Source organism: Phoenix dactylifera, chromosome 2, assembly GCF_051530095.1.
Source record: "Phoenix dactylifera cultivar Ajwa chromosome 2, Ajwa_hap1_PhDact_Kaust_v1.1, whole genome shotgun sequence".
NCBI lineage: Eukaryota > Viridiplantae > Streptophyta > Magnoliopsida > Arecales > Arecaceae > Phoenix > Phoenix dactylifera.
The window spans coordinates 43973876-43991762 of record NC_143191.1 but is presented as its reverse complement, the minus strand read 5'-3'; the positions used below and the strand labels follow the sequence as shown (position 1 = coordinate 43991762).

Sequence of the window (17887 nt, the reverse complement as noted above, 5' to 3'; positions counted from 1 at the left end):
AATCTACGAATGTACCACCAATGAAACCCCTAGGGGTTCAAGATAATCAGGACAATGGACTCAGCTTCCTTTTTGCAAATAATTCTCTCATTTTGATGACTGTAATTCTCTTCTAATGTTGGGTCGTCTGTGATCCTCAGATTCTCCGGCCAAAATCGGGATGCCCCGAGGCTCGACCGTAGAGAACCAGACTTCCTCGACCTCGGGAAGCGTCGCAGGTTGGTAGAGCGTGCCCAGACCCACCGACCTGACGAACGATCCCTCGACTAAGGTCGGGATGCCCCGAGGGTCGACCGTAGAGTCTCAAACTCCCTCGACCTCGGGACGAAGCCATGAGGGGTGGAAAGGGTGGTTCCACCCAGGGCGCCACAAAGTGGACCCCCGGGAGCGGTCGACGATCCCCGATCCCCTGACGAACGGTTCCTCGACTAAGGTCGGGATGCCCCGAGTGTCGACCGTAGAGAACCAGACTCCCTCGACCTCGGGAAGCGTCGCAGGTCGGTAGAGCGTGCCCAGACCCACCGACCTGACGAACGATCCCTCGACTAAGGTCAGGACGCCCCGAGGGTCGACCGTAGAGTCTCAAACTCCCTCGACCTCGGGACGAAGCCGTGAGGGGTGGAAAGGGTGGTTCCACCCGGGGCGCCACAAAGTGGACCCCCGGGAGCGGTCGACGATCTCCGATCCCCTGACGAACGGTTCCTCGACTAAGGTCGGGATGCCCCGAGTGTCGACTGTAGAGAACCAGACTCCCTCGACCTCGAAAAGCGTCGCAGGTTGGTAGAGCATGCCCAGACCCACCGACCTGACGAACGATCCCTCGACTAAGGTCGGGATGCCCCGAGGGTCGACCGTAGAGTCTCAAACTCCCTCGACCTTGGGACGAAGCCGTGAGGGGTGGAAAGGGTGGTTCCACCCAGGGCGCCACAAAGTGGACCCCCGGGAGCAGTCGACGATCCCCGATCCCCTGACGAACGGTTCCTCGACTAAGGTCGGGATGCCCCGAGTGTCGACCGTAGAGAACCAGACTCCCTCGACCTCGGAAAGCGTCGCAGGTCGGTAGAGCGTGCCCAGACCCACCGACCTGACGAACGATCTCTCGACTAAGGTCGGGATGCCCCGAGGGTCGACCGTAGAGTCTCAAACTCCCTCGACCTCGGGACGAAGCCGTGAGGGGTGGAAAGGGTGGTTCCACCCGGGGCGCCACAAAGTGGACCCCCGGGAGCGGTCGACAATCCCCGATCCCCTGACGAACGGTTCCTCGACTAAGGTCGGGATGCCCCGAGTGTCGACCGTAGAGAACCAGACTCCCTCGACCTCGGAAAGCGTCGCAGGTCGGTAGAGCGTGCCCAGACCCACCGACCTGACGAACGATCCCTCGACTAAGGTCGGGATGCCCCGAGAGTCGACCGCTGAGTTCCAAACTCCCTCGACCTCGGGACGAAGCCGTGAGGGGTGGAAAGGGTGGTTCCACCCGGGGCGCCACAAAGTGGACCCCCGGGAGCGGTCGACGATCCCCGATCCCCGAAGCGGACAATACTTTCTGAAGCAGAGCTCTGCCATTGAACTAGCGCGCACCCTACTTCGGTAGAGCGCCCACAGGCCCGCCGACCTGACACAAGACTCCTCGACTAAGGTTGAGGCGCCCCGGGGTCCGACCAGAGGGTCTCAAGCTCTCTCGACCTCGAAAAGAACTGTAGATCAATAAAGCCTCCCCAGATCCTCTCAACTTCGGTGGGTGTCGTCGGGTCCGTGAGAAGCCCGAGCCCCCTTACAAGTCAAAATGACTCCGGAGGACGACGAGGAAGGGAAGCAACCTACTCCGCCATGTGGAACACAACTCCGAGAATACAAGAGGTACATCTAACTCGATGCCCTCCTTGTCAAATTTTATCTACATACCGCTAATCATCTAACGTTGGAGTCCTATCTCGCCCCAAAGTCGGGCTACTCCAATGGGTCAGCTTAAGACCGATCTCCTAACTACATTATGCATGCTCCGTTCGACAAGTCTCCACTCGTCAAGTCTCAACTTGAACAAAGTCTTCGTAAGTTAGGTCCCAACTCGGCCCCCATACATAGACTCTGATGTCTAGCTGAGAAAGCGGTCCCGGCCGCAAGTGCACCAGCCGAACACAGATACTAAGGCGATCTTCAGAGATTCCAGCCTTACTCACTGAAATCTCGGCAGAGTCCGAGAGCAATAACTATGAAAACCTTCGGCGATAATTCGACTATTAGCCCGCGCTCCCTACAAAGGACCCGGAAGTCAAGTTCGGAAACCCGACTAGACTCCCCCGAATAGCGGCACGAACAGACCTAGCCCGGTCCTACTCGAAGGGCTAAGGCCCGACCTCAATGCCTTGGATTTTCCTAAAGGCCGAACGTGACGACTTTCGCGATTCTAAGATCCGAGTTATAGGACTTAGAAAATTTTCTGGAAACCTAAGCTCGGAGCTCCCTTTGCTCGGAATGACTAAGATCCGAGAAGCCTAAGGTATAACTCAGGAAAAGGGCAACTTCGTTAAGTGGCCCGAGAACTAAAATACAGAGTTAGAGATCGTCGAGGCGGTTAGCTAAGACTCTAGCCTCATTCACGACAAGAAAGGAAAAGACGAGCACAAAATGACAAAAGTATTTTTCATTGACAAAGGGCCGGAAGGCCAATTACAAAATTGGAGGTCGGCCATTCAAGAGCCGACCTCGGATACAATGAAAAAGAAAAAATACGCCAAGTCTTAAGCGGCGGCAGTAACATCCGCGGGGTCGTCCGTGGCGATGGCCTCAGGACCTTCAGCCGGCACAGGCTCGGGGTCTTCTCCAACTGGCTTAGCACTTCTCAGATCATGCCATCCCCCTTCCCGTTCCAAGTCAGCACCTTTCTTTCTCCCTGACTTGTCTTGCCCACGCTTCTTTAGCATCTCTATCAGGGAAGGATCCATCTTCTCCACCTGTGCCTCCACAATCTCGTCCGCTGACATGAAAAAATGCGCCAAGCCTTAAGCGGCGGCAGCTACATCCGGGGGATCGTCTGGCACTGTGATGACCTCGGGATCTTCAGCCGGCACAGGCTCGGGATCGGGGGCAGGGGCCTCGGGTGCCGCCTCCGGGACGTTGTCCGTCTCGGCCGCCGGTGCCGCCTCCGGGACGCCCTCCGTCTCGGCCGCCCTCATCGAAGGCTCGGCGGGGTCTTGTTCGTACAATCCTGCCTCGGATGTCAAAATGGCAGGAAGGTCTTCCGTGTCGGACCCGTAGCCCACGTCCATCCTCGGACGGACCGTCGAAAAGTCGTACTGGGGGCAGTACCGGATCACCTGCAGCCGGAAGTTCTCGAAACTCCGGAGAAACCCGTCGACCGTCTCCTCCTCTAACATGTCGCGGAACTCCTGCGACCCCTTGAAGAGCTCCACGGCATGATCAGCTCGCTCGAGTGCCCTCCTCTCTCGGGCCTCGAGCTGCTCGATTCGGAGGCGGGAAACCCCGTCCTCATACTTGAGGCCCGCAACCTCGGATTGGACCTCCCCCAAGCGCGCCTCCGAGGCGCGCAAGGCCGACCTGGTTAGGGCATGAGCAGCCTTCTCCTCCTTGAGCCCCTCCGCCATAGCGAGACGCTCGGCCTCGGTGGCCGCCCTCCGAGCCTCGGCCTCGGCCAACGCCGCCTCCAACTCGGCGATCCTTTTCTTGGCCGGCTCCAATTGCCGGCTGACCCGCCGGGTCTCTTCCTGACATCCCCGGGCGATGAACACCAGGGAATCGAGCTCGTGAATATGCTGTAAAGAAAGAGACAAAATTATCGTGAGTTAAAAACATCTGGACTCGCTAATAACTTTAAGGAAATCAAGAAAAGGACTTACCCGGGCAGTGTTGCAGTAGGCACTGTCAACAATGTCCTCCAACGGAATGTTCCGGAACTCGGCCCGGTCCGCCGGAAGCATCGCACGCCGAAACACGACGCGTGCGACCTCAGCATCATGAATAGCCGAACTCCCCACAGGGATAGGGGAGTCCGGCTCATCCGACTCCTCTTCAAAGTACCTCGAGGAGCTCGGCGCGTCCGGCCTCGGGACCCTGGGGCCGCTTGCCTCAGGGCCCCTGGTCGGCTCGGGCCCCGGGCGCTGTGAGGAACCCGAAGCCGGGCCCTCCCGCTGGGCAACGGGGGCAGGGCAAGGAGGGGCCGACGGGCCCGCGTCGTCGACGACCCGCGCCCGCCTCGGGTCGGCTGAGGAGGCCCCCGCCTCGGGGCCGCTCGTCTCGGCCGACGTAGAAGCGCCGGCCAGCCTCGCCTTCTTCCGAGCCTGGGGCATAGCTCCCCCGGCCTCGGCCTCCCGCCTCCTCAGGCGAGAAAAAAGCGACGTGTTGCTGGTCGGCATAAGGGGAATATCTGAAATCAAAAATATCATCAAGTGTTAGACCATTAGCAGTAAAAACAAAGGACAAGAAAAAAAAAAGTAATGTAACTACCCTTACCCTCGGGGCGCGCCGAGCTCAGACCCACGCTCACCAGGGCGTCCTCCCGTAGGAGCTCGGTCAGGTCGTAGCCCTTCCCGAGGGCTCGGAGAGAATCCAGGGTCCTCTGCTCCCTCCCCGAGGGCTCGGAGAGCTTGTTGAGGGCCTTCAACCGAGGGTGTCCCCACCTCGGATTAAACCCCCACGGCGCCTCAGACGCCAGAAAGAAAAATTTTCCCTTCCACTCGTGTATAGAGGAAGGGGCCCCGCGGAAGAGCGACATACCGCCTCGGAAGGCAAAGTATAGCCACTCCGCGTCCGCCGGGTTCTTCTTCAACAGAAAACACCGGCGGAAAATACTCACTGAAATCGGGACCCCATGCCCAAGGCACAGAGACAGGAACCCGATGATGGTTCTCCACGAGTTCGGAGCGAGCTGTGCTGGGACAAGTTGGTACTCGACCAGCAAGTCGTTCACAAACCTGTGGACAGGAAACCGCAGGCCGGCCCAGAGGGTCTCGCGGTGAATCGCGATCCGACCTGGGGGCGGCCGCGTCACCCTGTCTTCCGGCCCCGCAGTTTCGAGACGAAACCCGGGCTGGAAGAAAAATTGGGAGCGGATTAACTCCAACTCCTCCCCTGACAGACTTGACCCTACCTCCTCCGGACCAAGACCCATTTCACAGGAGAGCGAAATAAAATTAAAAGCAGAGGATGAAAACTGGGAGGAAAAGAGAAGAGGAACCCTAGCAATCACAGGGTAGGGACCTACTGGACATCGCCGGAAATCGCTCCGGGCACCGACGGCGAGGTTCGGTGGAGGAAGGAAGCAAGGGAGGAAGACAACAAAAATAAGAAGCAGCCAAGTAAAACCCTTAGGGCAAACTCGAGGGGTTTATATAGACCCCCTCGGCGGTCCAGATCGGCAGGGTCGGTTCCCATCCCCCGATCGGATTGCGCCACGTGTTGACCTCGGAGACCGAGGCACCGTATTCACTCCGGATCAATAAATCGGGTACGAAATCGAAGCCCTGTCCCATCGGATCTCGGGGCCTCATTATGGGTCCGCAGAATCGAATCGCCTTGAAGAACGAACGGACGGCACCTCCGCTCCCCTCATTTAATAAGGCCCTGGGGCACGTGGAGCCCCGACGTAGCCTTCACCTCGCCGGATCCATGATCCAGTAATACGAGATCGGAAGCGTCCGATCCTAGGTCATGCCGCGTGTCCGTTTTGAACCCCATAACGGCACGCTCATTGATGAGCGGAGAATTCCGATTACGGGATCGAGGCGTCGCCTCGTCGAGCCCAAGGACCCTCATCATGAGTCCGCCGCACGAAGCGATCTTGGCGATCCAAGAGACGCCACCCCCGTTACACCCGCTCCGAGAAACGTAAAGACACGAGCTCCACCATAAGTTCGCTGAATAAAGCAACCTCGAAACGCCCAAGGGCGCGGGTCTCGCCATAAACACTCCGAGAAACACGAGGGCGCGGACGAGATTCGCCCCCCAACTTTAATGATAGACTTTACTTCCCACGTCCGAGCCCGCAAGCCGCTCGAACTCAGAAGTCGGGGGGTAGTGTTGGGGGAATAAGATTTTTCCCCCCAAGTGACACAAATGCCCCCAAGAAGCCGCACAATCGCCGACCCTGAACAGCCGAAGTCGGCGTCCGACCTCGGAACGCCCGACCTCAAGACATCCGACCTAGGAAAATCTTGATGCTCAAGGTCTACCCTTGTCAGCCACCTACTACAGCCGTACTCCTCCGAGGTCCAACTGAGGACCATACCCTGCCACTGCTTCAGCATTTATTGCGCATGGCAGCTGTAACCCTCCGGTTCACTCTACAATTAATGTGGATCTCCGGCTTACTCCACCATTAATGCGGATCTCCGGCTTACTCGACAATTAATGCAGATCTCCGGCTTACTCCACAATTAATGCGCATGGCTCCTGACATCTACGGATCCTCGGCTCTCCACGGCAAGTTAGCCCAGCAGAGTCTGGTCAACCATGATAAGTCTCTGATCTCGGCCATACCTCCGACACCAATGCAATGATTCGCCTGGTAGCGTACTGGTTCGAGTCGTACGACGCCCTCACCGCCGACATCAGCACAATGATTCGCCTGACCGTGCGCCGACCTGAGCCACATGCCGAGCCGTACTATGGCCTCGCCCTGTTACATCACAGGTAAACCGACCCCCACCTATAAAAGGGAGCCTTAGCTTCTCAGGAGGGGGTTGGGAAATTCCGCGCCTTACAAGCACTGTTCATCTCCTCCTTACACTATCTGCCCCCTCCCTGACTTGAGCGTCGGAGGGCCGGCGCCGGAAAATCCGGCCACCGGTTTGTCTGCAGGCACCCAGACGGAGGACGCCGCCCGCTGACGGATCGCTGCCCCGCCGTGAGGACCCCCAGCTCCCTCTCTCCGGCCACCCCAGACGGAGGACGCCGCCCGCCGACTGGTCGCCGCCCCGCTGTGGTGACCCGCAGCTCCCTCTCCCTCGACCGAAGATTGCCCCCGGGTCCAATTTCCAGCAACATAACCTTTGATTGGTATAACGTCATATATACCATCAACTCATGGTATAAATTAATATTATTAATATAACCTTTTCCCATCTCCCAAATAGCTCATACCTAATCGAAATGTAGCCTTAGATGCATAAAAACACAATTTGAAACTTGGTATCTCGAGCACTAAACCATACCATATAATATTCTTTGCTCTGCGGGTTCCACTTGCTGACTCACCTAAAAGGAACTGAAAGAGGCCAAGCTCTAAACTCCACGGTGGCAAAGTCCATTGAATCTCCAATGCCCTACGTAATGCCACCTGGGCATATATGATGTGGGATCCTGAGCATCGTTGTCTTAAATAATTTTGCTAGATCCAATCAACAACACGCTCTTACAAAAGTAGAGGCAATCACCGGCGGAATCATCACTTGTCTGCTCCTAGAATTATATGAGGGCATCTTATCATTATGAATGTTCGAGGAGCAGCTGGGCAGTGAACTATTAGACTTCCTATTCGGGTCCATTTGAGGTGGGCCTCCTCTCCGAGAAATTATGATCCGGTCCCCGCCGGATTTAGGATAAAATGATTTTAGCATGTGTTTCTGAAAGATCCCGTATCGGATAAACTCGTTTCAGAGGCTGCACATATGAGACAGATGCCTTAAATCCTGCCGACGCATTTTGGGTAGAAAATAAAATCGGAGAAGAGTCTAAGCGGCGCGTGTGGACGCGTACGGGCTCCGGAATCAGACAATATCTGCTAGAGGAGCTCCGTATTCTCTCCTTATGTGGCCTTCATGTGGGCACTAGTTGCCGCACGTGGCCTGCGGAGGTGGGGGTGTGACAGTTCCTATAACTACGTGGAAAGTTAGTAACACTAGTTGAACTTAAAGATGGTCCAACAACTGTGATGCAGCATTAATTTCCCCTTCCTGTTCCATGGAGCATGTCGGCCTTAGTGCAAGACAAAGAAAGGGTTACGACAAGAAAAAAATTGAAGCAATACAAATGAGGAGGTGTTAAGTGCTTTGCCTGATCCTTTTCCAGAAATATCTCTTTTAGGGCATATTTGAGAAATCCAACAGGATTGAACTGAATTTTCATTGGATCATGAATTGCTTAATCTATTTAAGCAATGACTATATCAACCTAATTCCTCTCTAGCCCAAATTCTGTGTTAGAGAAAAAAAAAACTCTTATAATCTTTTTTTTTTTCATCCTGTAATCCAGCACTAGAATTTTCCAAACAAGCCCTTAATCGGCTAAAGATTCTTCCATGGTTTATAGTTCACACTACAAAAACATTGAAGATACAAAGAAAAAACTGAAAAATTTCAAATGCATGATATTCTCAAGGATCAATACAACAAGTCCTGCAGCTCTAATGTAGATAGGCTGATTTTTAATTCTCGATGGCTCAACTTAAAACTTTTATTAATCTTCTATAATCTTCTTCTGGGGGGGGGGGGGGGGGGGGGCAAGCGATCAACGGCCGCAACCCGGCAATCAGCAATAGAGAATTGGGAGAAGGCAAGCATCCGAGATCCAACTGCCCTCAGTGAGAGAGAGGGAAATAAATAATTTTTCCATACGGGTTTGGTTGAGTCAACTAAGCTTGATTTGGCTCGTAGGGAATGAGGATTAGGATACCAGGGAGTATGCAGCATTGGGAAGGAAATATTCCTTCCCGTTTTTATATATCAGATGTAGAGAAAATCCTCTGCTAGAATTAAATTCAAGATACAGAAACAACACGAGGGACTATAAATAAGTTCAAAAAGATTACATGAATATAAAATGAAAGAAAACAAGGATAAAATAAAGGAATATGCAATATTATTCGAGAAAAACATAAGAGAGGGAGAGAGGGAGTATTGAATAATGACTAGAACCTCGCATGCATGGTGCATGGGAGAGGTTTTACTCTAGAGGGGTTAAAATTGTGGGCGCCGGAGGAGATTAAGAAGGTCGACAAATAAAAAGTGGAGTAGAACATTAGAATCAAGTCCAAACTTTCACATTATATATGAAGATAAAAACACTGCTATTGCCATAAGCAGCAAATAAGCATCAGTAATTTGTTTTATACCAAGAAAAGCATCAATAAGTTATAGAGGATGAAATTTGTTAATTTCTGAATAATTAGTAAAGTCCATAAATTAATATGAAAATCAATGACCAGTCAAATTATCTAGGAATATATTGAAGCGCCATTTGAATTCCAGCTAATGGAAGGTCAATAGCTAATTTGAGAATTTCTCAATGATTTGAAAATATCATTATTAATTCATAAGAGAAGGAAAAGCATCAATACTACTTTCTATTTGGCACAAAAACTTTTACCTATTATCCACTACATACATTTAAAATTACGACTTAGCTTGCGTAATGCCATATTAATATGCTTAATTATCATTAAAGTTTATTGCTTAATATACCATAGAAATTTAGCTATTAAAATATTTATTTATTATAATTTCTTATGTTGTCATATAAAAATAGTTAGAAAGATCATTACTAGTAAAATATTCAAAAAATAGTTACAAAAACCATACACTATTCATCGAAATGACACTGATTTTAATGACAGGAGATTCTATTCCACTATTTAGCTTGTTTCAATTTGTTGTAAATGATGTTAGATTTCTTGTAAATCTAAATTTTTGACTTATTTAATTAGCTAATCAGTTTCTGATTGAAATTTTTTGCTATATCTTATATCCGACCTGACCCGATTGCCTTTCAGGCACCTGTATTATTAGCCAGGATCCCAAAATCTCGCCATCAAAGGTGACCAAGGAAATAACACGTACACCTTCCATTATTAGAAGATGACAAAAATATTCTCTAGTATGGAAAGTCTACGCGCATGTTCTCAAGCCTTCCATGCTTGTATCATCTGATCCTTTTCACGTCTACATCGATGCTTGAACTTCTAACTCTCCCATTGAGAGAAAATTGGAATTTAATACTGAAATACAGTGTTCCAATCAAACGGTTCACTAAACCAAGTAAGTATTCAGCAATTCAAATAGGATCTAAAATGTAAATTAAAGCCATCCAATTATTAACCAACCAAAATGGTCTCGAGTTTAGCTAAAACAGTGAAAACATATGTATCATACTCTTCAATCCATCTAAACTATAGTAGAAGTATCTCATCTGCAGATGATGGCTTCATCCATGCAGAAGAAGATCAAATGAAAAGATTAGCAACAGGTGCAGCCCACTACTGCATTTCTCACTCTTTTATTACTTTACGACCAATCATTCATCCATTCAATGCCAGATCATGGCAATCTACTTAAACCACTTTAGTATACCAATGCAATTCATCACTTCCAAGGCAACTAAAACAGTAACCATGTTGGAAATAAAACGAATATGAAAACTAGATCCAAAACTAAATTCAAGCTCCACAAGATCCACATCCATGTTTAGCTTTATATTAGGGGTTTAAATCTATTACTCTCATCTAACCTTCCCTTTTTTTCCCCCTTAATTTTTGCTCTTCTTTGTACCTCATTTAGCTTGAGATTTTCGAATCATTAAGACACATTGAACCTACTTTCCTTGACAGACCATATTTATCTAATTGACGCGATCGATCCATAGATTTTGGTTTTTCAGGAAACAAAAAATATTGTCATACATAATATTGATTAAGATACAATCAACCCTACACACAGGATTTAGACCAGAGGTTATTCATATACACATCTAGTGGAATAAAAGGCAGTACTTGTAGTGTCTTTGTTTGAGGTTATTCAACATTCTGCATCATTTTTGACAATGCAATATGTTTCAGAATACAATTCAATGTTTGTACATATTCCAATCCATGATCAAATCTAATCTAGTTATTTTACTTGCCTTTGAAGAAAACAGTGCTGCTTTCAGTCCTCAGCTCGAATGACAAGTTGAAACCAATTATAAATTTTGTCAAAACTATAAAAGGAATTTAAATTCCGTATCTATGGATGGTGGAATGTATCAAAATTAGTACTGGAGAAGAATCCCTAACTAAGGATTCAGAAATCAACTCATAATGGTTATATTATGATTGTTTTGGAATACTTTCCTCTCTACAACCACCTAACACCATTATAAGAAATATCACAACTTTTAATTAACTCTATGCATTTGGGATGTTGTCAGCTATTGTTATGAAGTGGTTACATGGAACTAAAATATTTCCACTAGCACAATTTATTCGTATCATACCTATTACTTAATTTATTCATAATATATATATACAAATATATAATACTACAAAGGTATATATAACCTTTTACAATATATCACTTGAATACCTTGCAAGTTGGGAGGTCCTAGTTGTTAAGGTCCCACTTACCATCTAGAAGCATGCGACATTAGTTGGGTTCGAGCATGATCCCCAAGAAACTATTAAATTTTATTTTCAAAGTTTTTGTTTTTTATAAATTTCGTTCAGATCTGCAGCCAGTTCTCGGATGACACTCCAAAAACTCCATCTTCTCCAATTTTTTTTCTTTTTTTGGATACATCATCAACTCATACACAACAGATATGAGTATAACCCATAAAGCCAGAAATTTGTCTAGAACCGGTTCGGACGCCAAGTCGGCACGTAAACCTCCACTGGCCTCTCTATTTGATAACAACCTTTCGTGGGACCCTTCCTACTTCAATTAAAATAGCTCAAACGCGCCCTTCGTTGATTGGAGGCTACGTATTACGTAGCCCCACCAATAGATTTCTCTCCTAATATAAATCGATAATACCGTGTGCTCCTCCCAGACTTCGAAATAGAGCAAGAAAACCAAGCGCTCCTAAAACCAGGTGCCCTTCTTCTTTTCTCACTCCAATGGCTACGATTCAATCAGGCCTACCCCTTTCTCCGCCCACCGTTCCTGCTCTTCTGCTCCTTTTAACACCTTGTTCTCCATTCAGGAGTTGCTTCACCGAGATGTTCCATCTTTAATCGAACCAGCTAGCGAGAACACTGAGGGCTTTCCTCCTAAGGATGCCACGTTTAAGGTAATAGTAGAAACAGGGGAGGAGGAGGAGGAGGGAAAAAAGGAAAGAAAGAAAGAGATGGGGAAGGAGGAAGAAGAGGGGGAGGTAAGGAACGTGGTGTTCGGCAAGTACGAGATGGGGCGGCTCCTGGGGCAGGGGACCTTCGCCAAGGTGTATTATGGCCGGGACATCCGTTCCGGCGAGAGCGTGGCCATCAAGGTGATCAACAAGGACCAGATCCGGCGGCAGGACGGGATGATGGAGCAGATCCAACGGGAGATCTCGGTGATGCACCTGGTCCGCCACCCCCACGTGGTGGAGCTCAAGGAGGTCATGGCCACCAAAACCCGGATCTTTTTCGTCATGGAGTACGTCCGCGGCGGCGAGCTCTTCGCCAAGGTCGTCCGCGGCCGCCTTCCGGAGGACCAGGCCCGCCGCTACTTCCAGCAGCTCATCTCCGCCGTCGACTTCTGCCACAGCCGCGGCGTCTCCCACCGAGACCTCAAGCCCGAGAATCTCCTCCTCGACGAGGCCGGCAACCTCAAGGTCTCCGACTTCGGGCTCTCCGCGCTCCCGGAGCAGCTCCGCCACGACGGCCTCCTCCATACCCAGTGCGGCACGCCGGCCTACGTCGCGCCGGAGGTCCTCCGGAAGCGCGGCTACGACGGCGCCCGGGCCGATCTCTGGTCCTGCGGCGTTGTCCTCTTCGTCCTCCTCGCCGGCTTCCTCCCCTTTCAAGACGAGAACCTGATGCGGATGTACCGCAAGGTGTTCAAGGGCGAGTACCAGATCCCGCCCTGGTTCTCCGCCGACGCCCGCCGGCTCGTCTCCCGCCTCCTCGTCGCCGATCCGGAGAAGCGCATCTCCATCCCGGCCATCGTGCAGCTCCCCTGGTTCCAGAAGGGCTTCTCCCGGCCGATCCCGTCGCCGATATCAATTCCGGCGGATCCGCCGGAGAGGGAGGAGGAAGGGGGGAAGGAGGTGGACTCGCCGAGGTTCTACAACGCGTTCGAGCTGATATCGGCGATGTCGTCGGGGTTCGACCTGTCGAGCCTGTTCGAGAACCGGCGGCGGGCGGGGACGGTGTTCACGTCGCGGTGGTCGGCGGGGGCTATCGTGGAGCGGCTGGAGCGGGCGGGGCGGGCGCTTGGGTTCAGGGTGGCGCGGGCCAAGGCGTGCAAGGTGCGGATGGAGGGGAAGGCGGAGGGCCGGAAGGGGCGGCTCGCCGTCACGGCGGAAGTGTTCGAGGTGACGCCGGAGGTGGCTGTGGTGGAATTCTCCAAGTCCGCCGGCGACACCCTCGAGTACATCAAGTTCTGCGAGGAGGACGTCCGCCCGGGCCTCAAAGACATTGTCTGGACCTGGCAGGGGGACGACGTCCCCGCCGAAACCGGTGGCGGCAACCTTGACGGTGCCGCCAACCTTGACGGTGCCGGCCGTTGAGCCGATCGCAGACCCTTGAAATCCCTCATTTAACCCCTTGCCTAATCCGTCATTTACGAAAGTGGGGAACCGGCAGCAGCAGAATATACCTGAAAAATTAGGCGTGACACGGTGCGTTACAGCGTGAGGGTGTTTGCAGAGAGCCATGTGTTTGACGAGTATTGGTTAACTGCTATTTCTTATCGGTGTGCAACATTGTATATTTGTATATAGCTGTTTGTATGTAGAAATACAGAGAGAGAGAAAGGGAGAGAGAGAGGGATGGAGATAAGTTTTGGACACCAATTATCTAATTTTTAGATGGTCAGAGGAATTTTTCTGCCACGTCTTTGTCTTATTACCTACTTAATTGTTTGGTAATTGAGTTATTTCGTGGCATCCCAGGTAGCTGAATCTGATGTTTGATCTGGCATCAAGATTTGCCCTGATGACTAATTACACAGGGAGCGAGTCACATGGATCAGCGCTTGGCACAGTGCATTCGTAATTCAACATAGAAATCCTTCGGATGGTTAGTTGCAATCATACAATTCGAGTAGTTGATCGACACGCGCCAGTTTAAAGTTAATATGACTGATACATGACATCATCTGACATGTCACTTGTCATGCTTGCTTCGTACTCCATCTTTTTATTTTTATTCTTTTGTCTCCATCGAAAGGAAAGCCTGCACCGCACTGCACGCTTCATAGCCCTTTATAGTTTTTTTTTTTTTTTTACACAGTTATTCACATAGGTCTAACATAAGTATAATTAACGAGTATTGAACAGTAAAAAAAAAAAAAATCCAACCAATTATTTCATTGGTCTTTCAATATATATACACAGTCTAAAAGATACTATATTTACTCATCAGCAAACAAATATTGCACATCCGTAAATGTTTATTTCTCCTCCGTCGTTTTTTCCGTGCCTACTAAATTACCGCAGCTGAGTTCTCTTTAACAAGGATGGAGCAAATTGGGAAGAAGAACCAAACGGGGATCGGATTTCAGAATGTGGACATTCAGAGTGAAAATGGAGTACAAGTCAGGAGGCTGACAATTTTCAAAGACGTTTCTGCTCAAAAGGAGGGGAAAAAGATACTGAATGGATTAGTTAACAAAAGCAATAGCGATGCTAGCCTATTTTCCAAGGACGGTTTGATTTGGTTTTTGCTTGTTTATTATTTTACATGTTTGTTGAATAACTTAGTTCCCTTGAAACGGTGGACGACGGTTTTATTGTTGCAAAACCTGATTTGACTTGTGACTGAACAGTCAAGCATCCAAAAGCCGGACCCACTTGCCCTGCATCACGTGTAGATTCCCAAGAACATTCCCGAATCTAGTTAAAAGAGGTGTAACCGGTGGGCGGAAATCCAGCGGCCGGCAGCGCCCTGGAGCGGCTTTCCCCCGCGTTCTAGTTTTTAGCCGGCAACTGCAGCCTCTACGGATGACAAGTTGCTGCAACTAAAGAGGGATAGCGAAAGAGGCTTCACGCCATTTCCTTCTGTGGTTAAGCATGTGAGAGAGGCACCAAGATTCAAAAGGTAGGGAGGGATCATGCAGCAAGGAATTAAAACGTACACCCTTTAGCTTGTTCAGATATATGTGCATAGGTTACCGTCCGATTAGATATCTATTTGGCGGAAGGTTAGAGGAACCTAGCTTTCCTCAGAGTAGACATGTCGAACAGGGTTGGGTCAGGACTGACCTGACAACCCAACCCAATCCCAGAACCGGACTCAATCTCCGCTTTCGGGTTTCCAATACCATGCTTCGCTGCAAAGAGAGAGAAACAAGGATGTTGCAATTGTGTTTCGGCTCCGGTCCCTTGGCTTCTTCGGCACCACCTTCTCTCGTTCTATTAACATGTTACCCATCACTTGCTCGGTCAATGCCGAGATCCAAGTGGACCATGGATCGGCTAATCTCCACCACCATTAACAAGGTTAGTGACGCTACTGGCCTTATTAGAGAAAAGTTGCCAGAGAAGTCGATTGGGAACTTGAGGAGGTATATTTCAGCGAGCACGAATTCTTCATAGTGCTCAATTTGCATTGTAGGATGCTGTACACAGCTTGATGACAACCATCAACAAATGGATGGCTATTAAACAATACGGTTTTATGTGCCATACAAAACGCATCAATATTGATAGCAGTCAATATATCCTAATGGTGGCCATAGATCTGCTTTAGTTGAGAGCATTTAATGGGCTGTGAGGCGTACCCTTGCCAACCCAAGCTTAGAAGCCAATAGTGAGTCAGGTGTAGACAGGGTTGACCTCTAGTAAACGGGTGCTAATCTCAAGTCGAGTCATGCCGGGCCCAGAACATTGACATGTCTTTCTCAAAGTGCCTAACCCTAATAATATTGGATTGATGGCCCCGGCATCCCAGTTTTTCTACCCTTACTTCTCACTTTGGCAACCGCAGGCCCTTGAGTCCAGGACAAAGTACATCGACAGCCGCACAGCCTCTTAATCCAAAGCAAATATTGATATTCATGACAATAATTTAAGGCATGTTATTCCCACAAATCTCAAAAACTATCTACCAATTCCCTTATCACACGTGGCAACAAGGCTCCATTGAGCATATTTGTAATCCGAAAATCCTTCAGACTCTCTGCTCCTAGCACCCTACATGTCTAAAAGAAAAATAACAGGGGATATATGAGCTCTGCGGCTCAGTAAGTAACCGTATACTGTCTCATTGGATCAAACATAATAATTCATATGCCAATGCACCATTTGGAGAATATAACAGTTATAACAAAATAAAACATTTCCTATATGATATACTCAAAACAGTCATAAAGCAATGCATGTCCAATCATACGAGTTCATAAATATGACTATGCATAATAAAACTTTGCCATTATTTCATGCTTTGAAATCTGTACTCTCAGATGGTAGTGCAACTATGGCCGCTCTTATTCCCATGGCAAGGCCTTTATCAACTACCATTACCTGTTGGCAGGATCATATGCCTAGTTACTGTTACCCACTAGCGGGGGTTGTATGTCGAGTTACTATTATCCACTGGCGGGGGTCATACATGGCAATCTGAGAATTCATAAATCATATCATATTTCCATAAACCATACATCATAAATAGGTTGGAAAAATGAATAATGGCATTTTTATGCGTAAATATCATTTTCATGCAATTTTCTACATCATCATAATTTATGTGCACCATATTGGATTCATAAAGGATGCTATTTAGTCGAAATTATGCAACACTTGTTAACATATGTTTGATCTTAATTTTTGAGAAACATAATTAGTAGTATACAATTTCATATTCAAATAATTTCATATATTTGAAACCATAAGATTGCATTAGGGTCACTTACCTAGATTCGCTCTTGGAACCCTAATCTCAGCCAACGAATGCTCAGTACCTATCAAAATGATTAAAATGAATTATCCACTATTCTTTAATTAATTCTAACTTAAAACTTCAAAATAGGCTTGATGAACCTCAAGTCTAGGTCGGCCAAATTTGGCTAGAAACTACTTATCATGTAGAGAGAGAAGAGGTGCACCCTCAAAGTGACTTCTCTCTCTTAATTATTTTATTCATCTATTTTAATATTTATATTATTTATTTATTATCTTAATTCTTTATCTACTTATTCACTATTTATTTATGTATTTTATTTTATTTTATTTTATTTTATTTTCTTTTCTTTCATTATTATGAAGTATAAAGAAATGGGGTTAGAGTTTACCTTACTTCATAAGATAGCTGCAATATCCCTTGCTCCGGCTTCTTTGGTTCAAGGACTCCGTTCTGAGGAAGAAGGAGGAGAACAGTGAAATCCATATATAGGGAGATTTTTGGGACTTCTTAGCTGGTGGTCACCGCTTTAGCGGCCCCGCCTCAACGGCTAGATAGTTGTGGCCCTTTCCGCTTGACAGCGGGACCTCCCCGAAGTAGGAGGGGGCGGCGGCCTCCAGATGGGTTGCCGACATGGGTCTAGTTCGGCCCATCTACCAGCCCAAGCCCAGTAGTCACAATTTGAACTTCCATATGCAGAAACAGCGTATCCTTGCTAAGGGACCATGGTCCCTAGCAGGACAATTGCCAGCTTTAGAAAGGTGGAGGCCAAATTTTAAGCCTGCTCAGGACTCTATCCGTCAAGTTCGGATATGGCTCCGGTTACCAGATTTGCGTCTGGAATTATGGGAGAAGGAGAAGATTTTGAAGATTGCTTCTTTGGCTGGAACTCTGAATGGACCGAGACATCAGTTCCCATGGGTTTTGCAAGGGTTTGCGAGCTTCTTGATACTACAAGCCTATTTGTCCGGGGGCTAAAGTTAAAAGTAGCTGATACCTTCATGTGGCAGCAATTTACTTATGAGGACTTGCCGAAACTGTGTTACTCTTGTGGGCATTTGGGGAAGACAGCTGACTTTTGTGCTTGTACTGCTCCTAACCTTCCGAATACAAAGTTGGTGTATGTACCATGGATCAGGG

The 17887-nt window shown here is 48.6% G+C and overlaps 2 protein-coding genes across 2 annotated transcripts; one reads left to right on the top strand and one right to left on the bottom strand.

The window, feature by feature from the left end:
* Positions 1-2604: 2604 nt before the first annotated feature.
* LOC120110663 (uncharacterized) lies at positions 2605-4044 on the bottom strand. The gene is made up of 2 exons (XM_089929342.1): positions 3855-4044; positions 2605-3770 (listed from the first exon to the last, which is right to left on the bottom strand). The coding sequence occupies exons 1-2, from the start codon at positions 3933-3935 to the stop codon at positions 3000-3002; spliced, it is 852 nt and encodes a 283-aa protein (XP_089785468.1). The 5' UTR covers positions 3936-4044; the 3' UTR covers positions 2605-2999.
* A 7438-nt stretch (positions 4045-11482) lies between these two features.
* On the top strand, positions 11483-13740 carry CIPK5 (CBL-interacting protein kinase 5). The gene has a single exon (XM_026807340.3). It carries the CDS (start codon positions 12052-12054, stop codon positions 13414-13416), a length of 1365 nt encoding a protein of 454 aa, XP_026663141.3. The 5' UTR covers positions 11483-12051; the 3' UTR covers positions 13417-13740.
* Positions 13741-17887: the final 4147 nt, after the last annotated feature.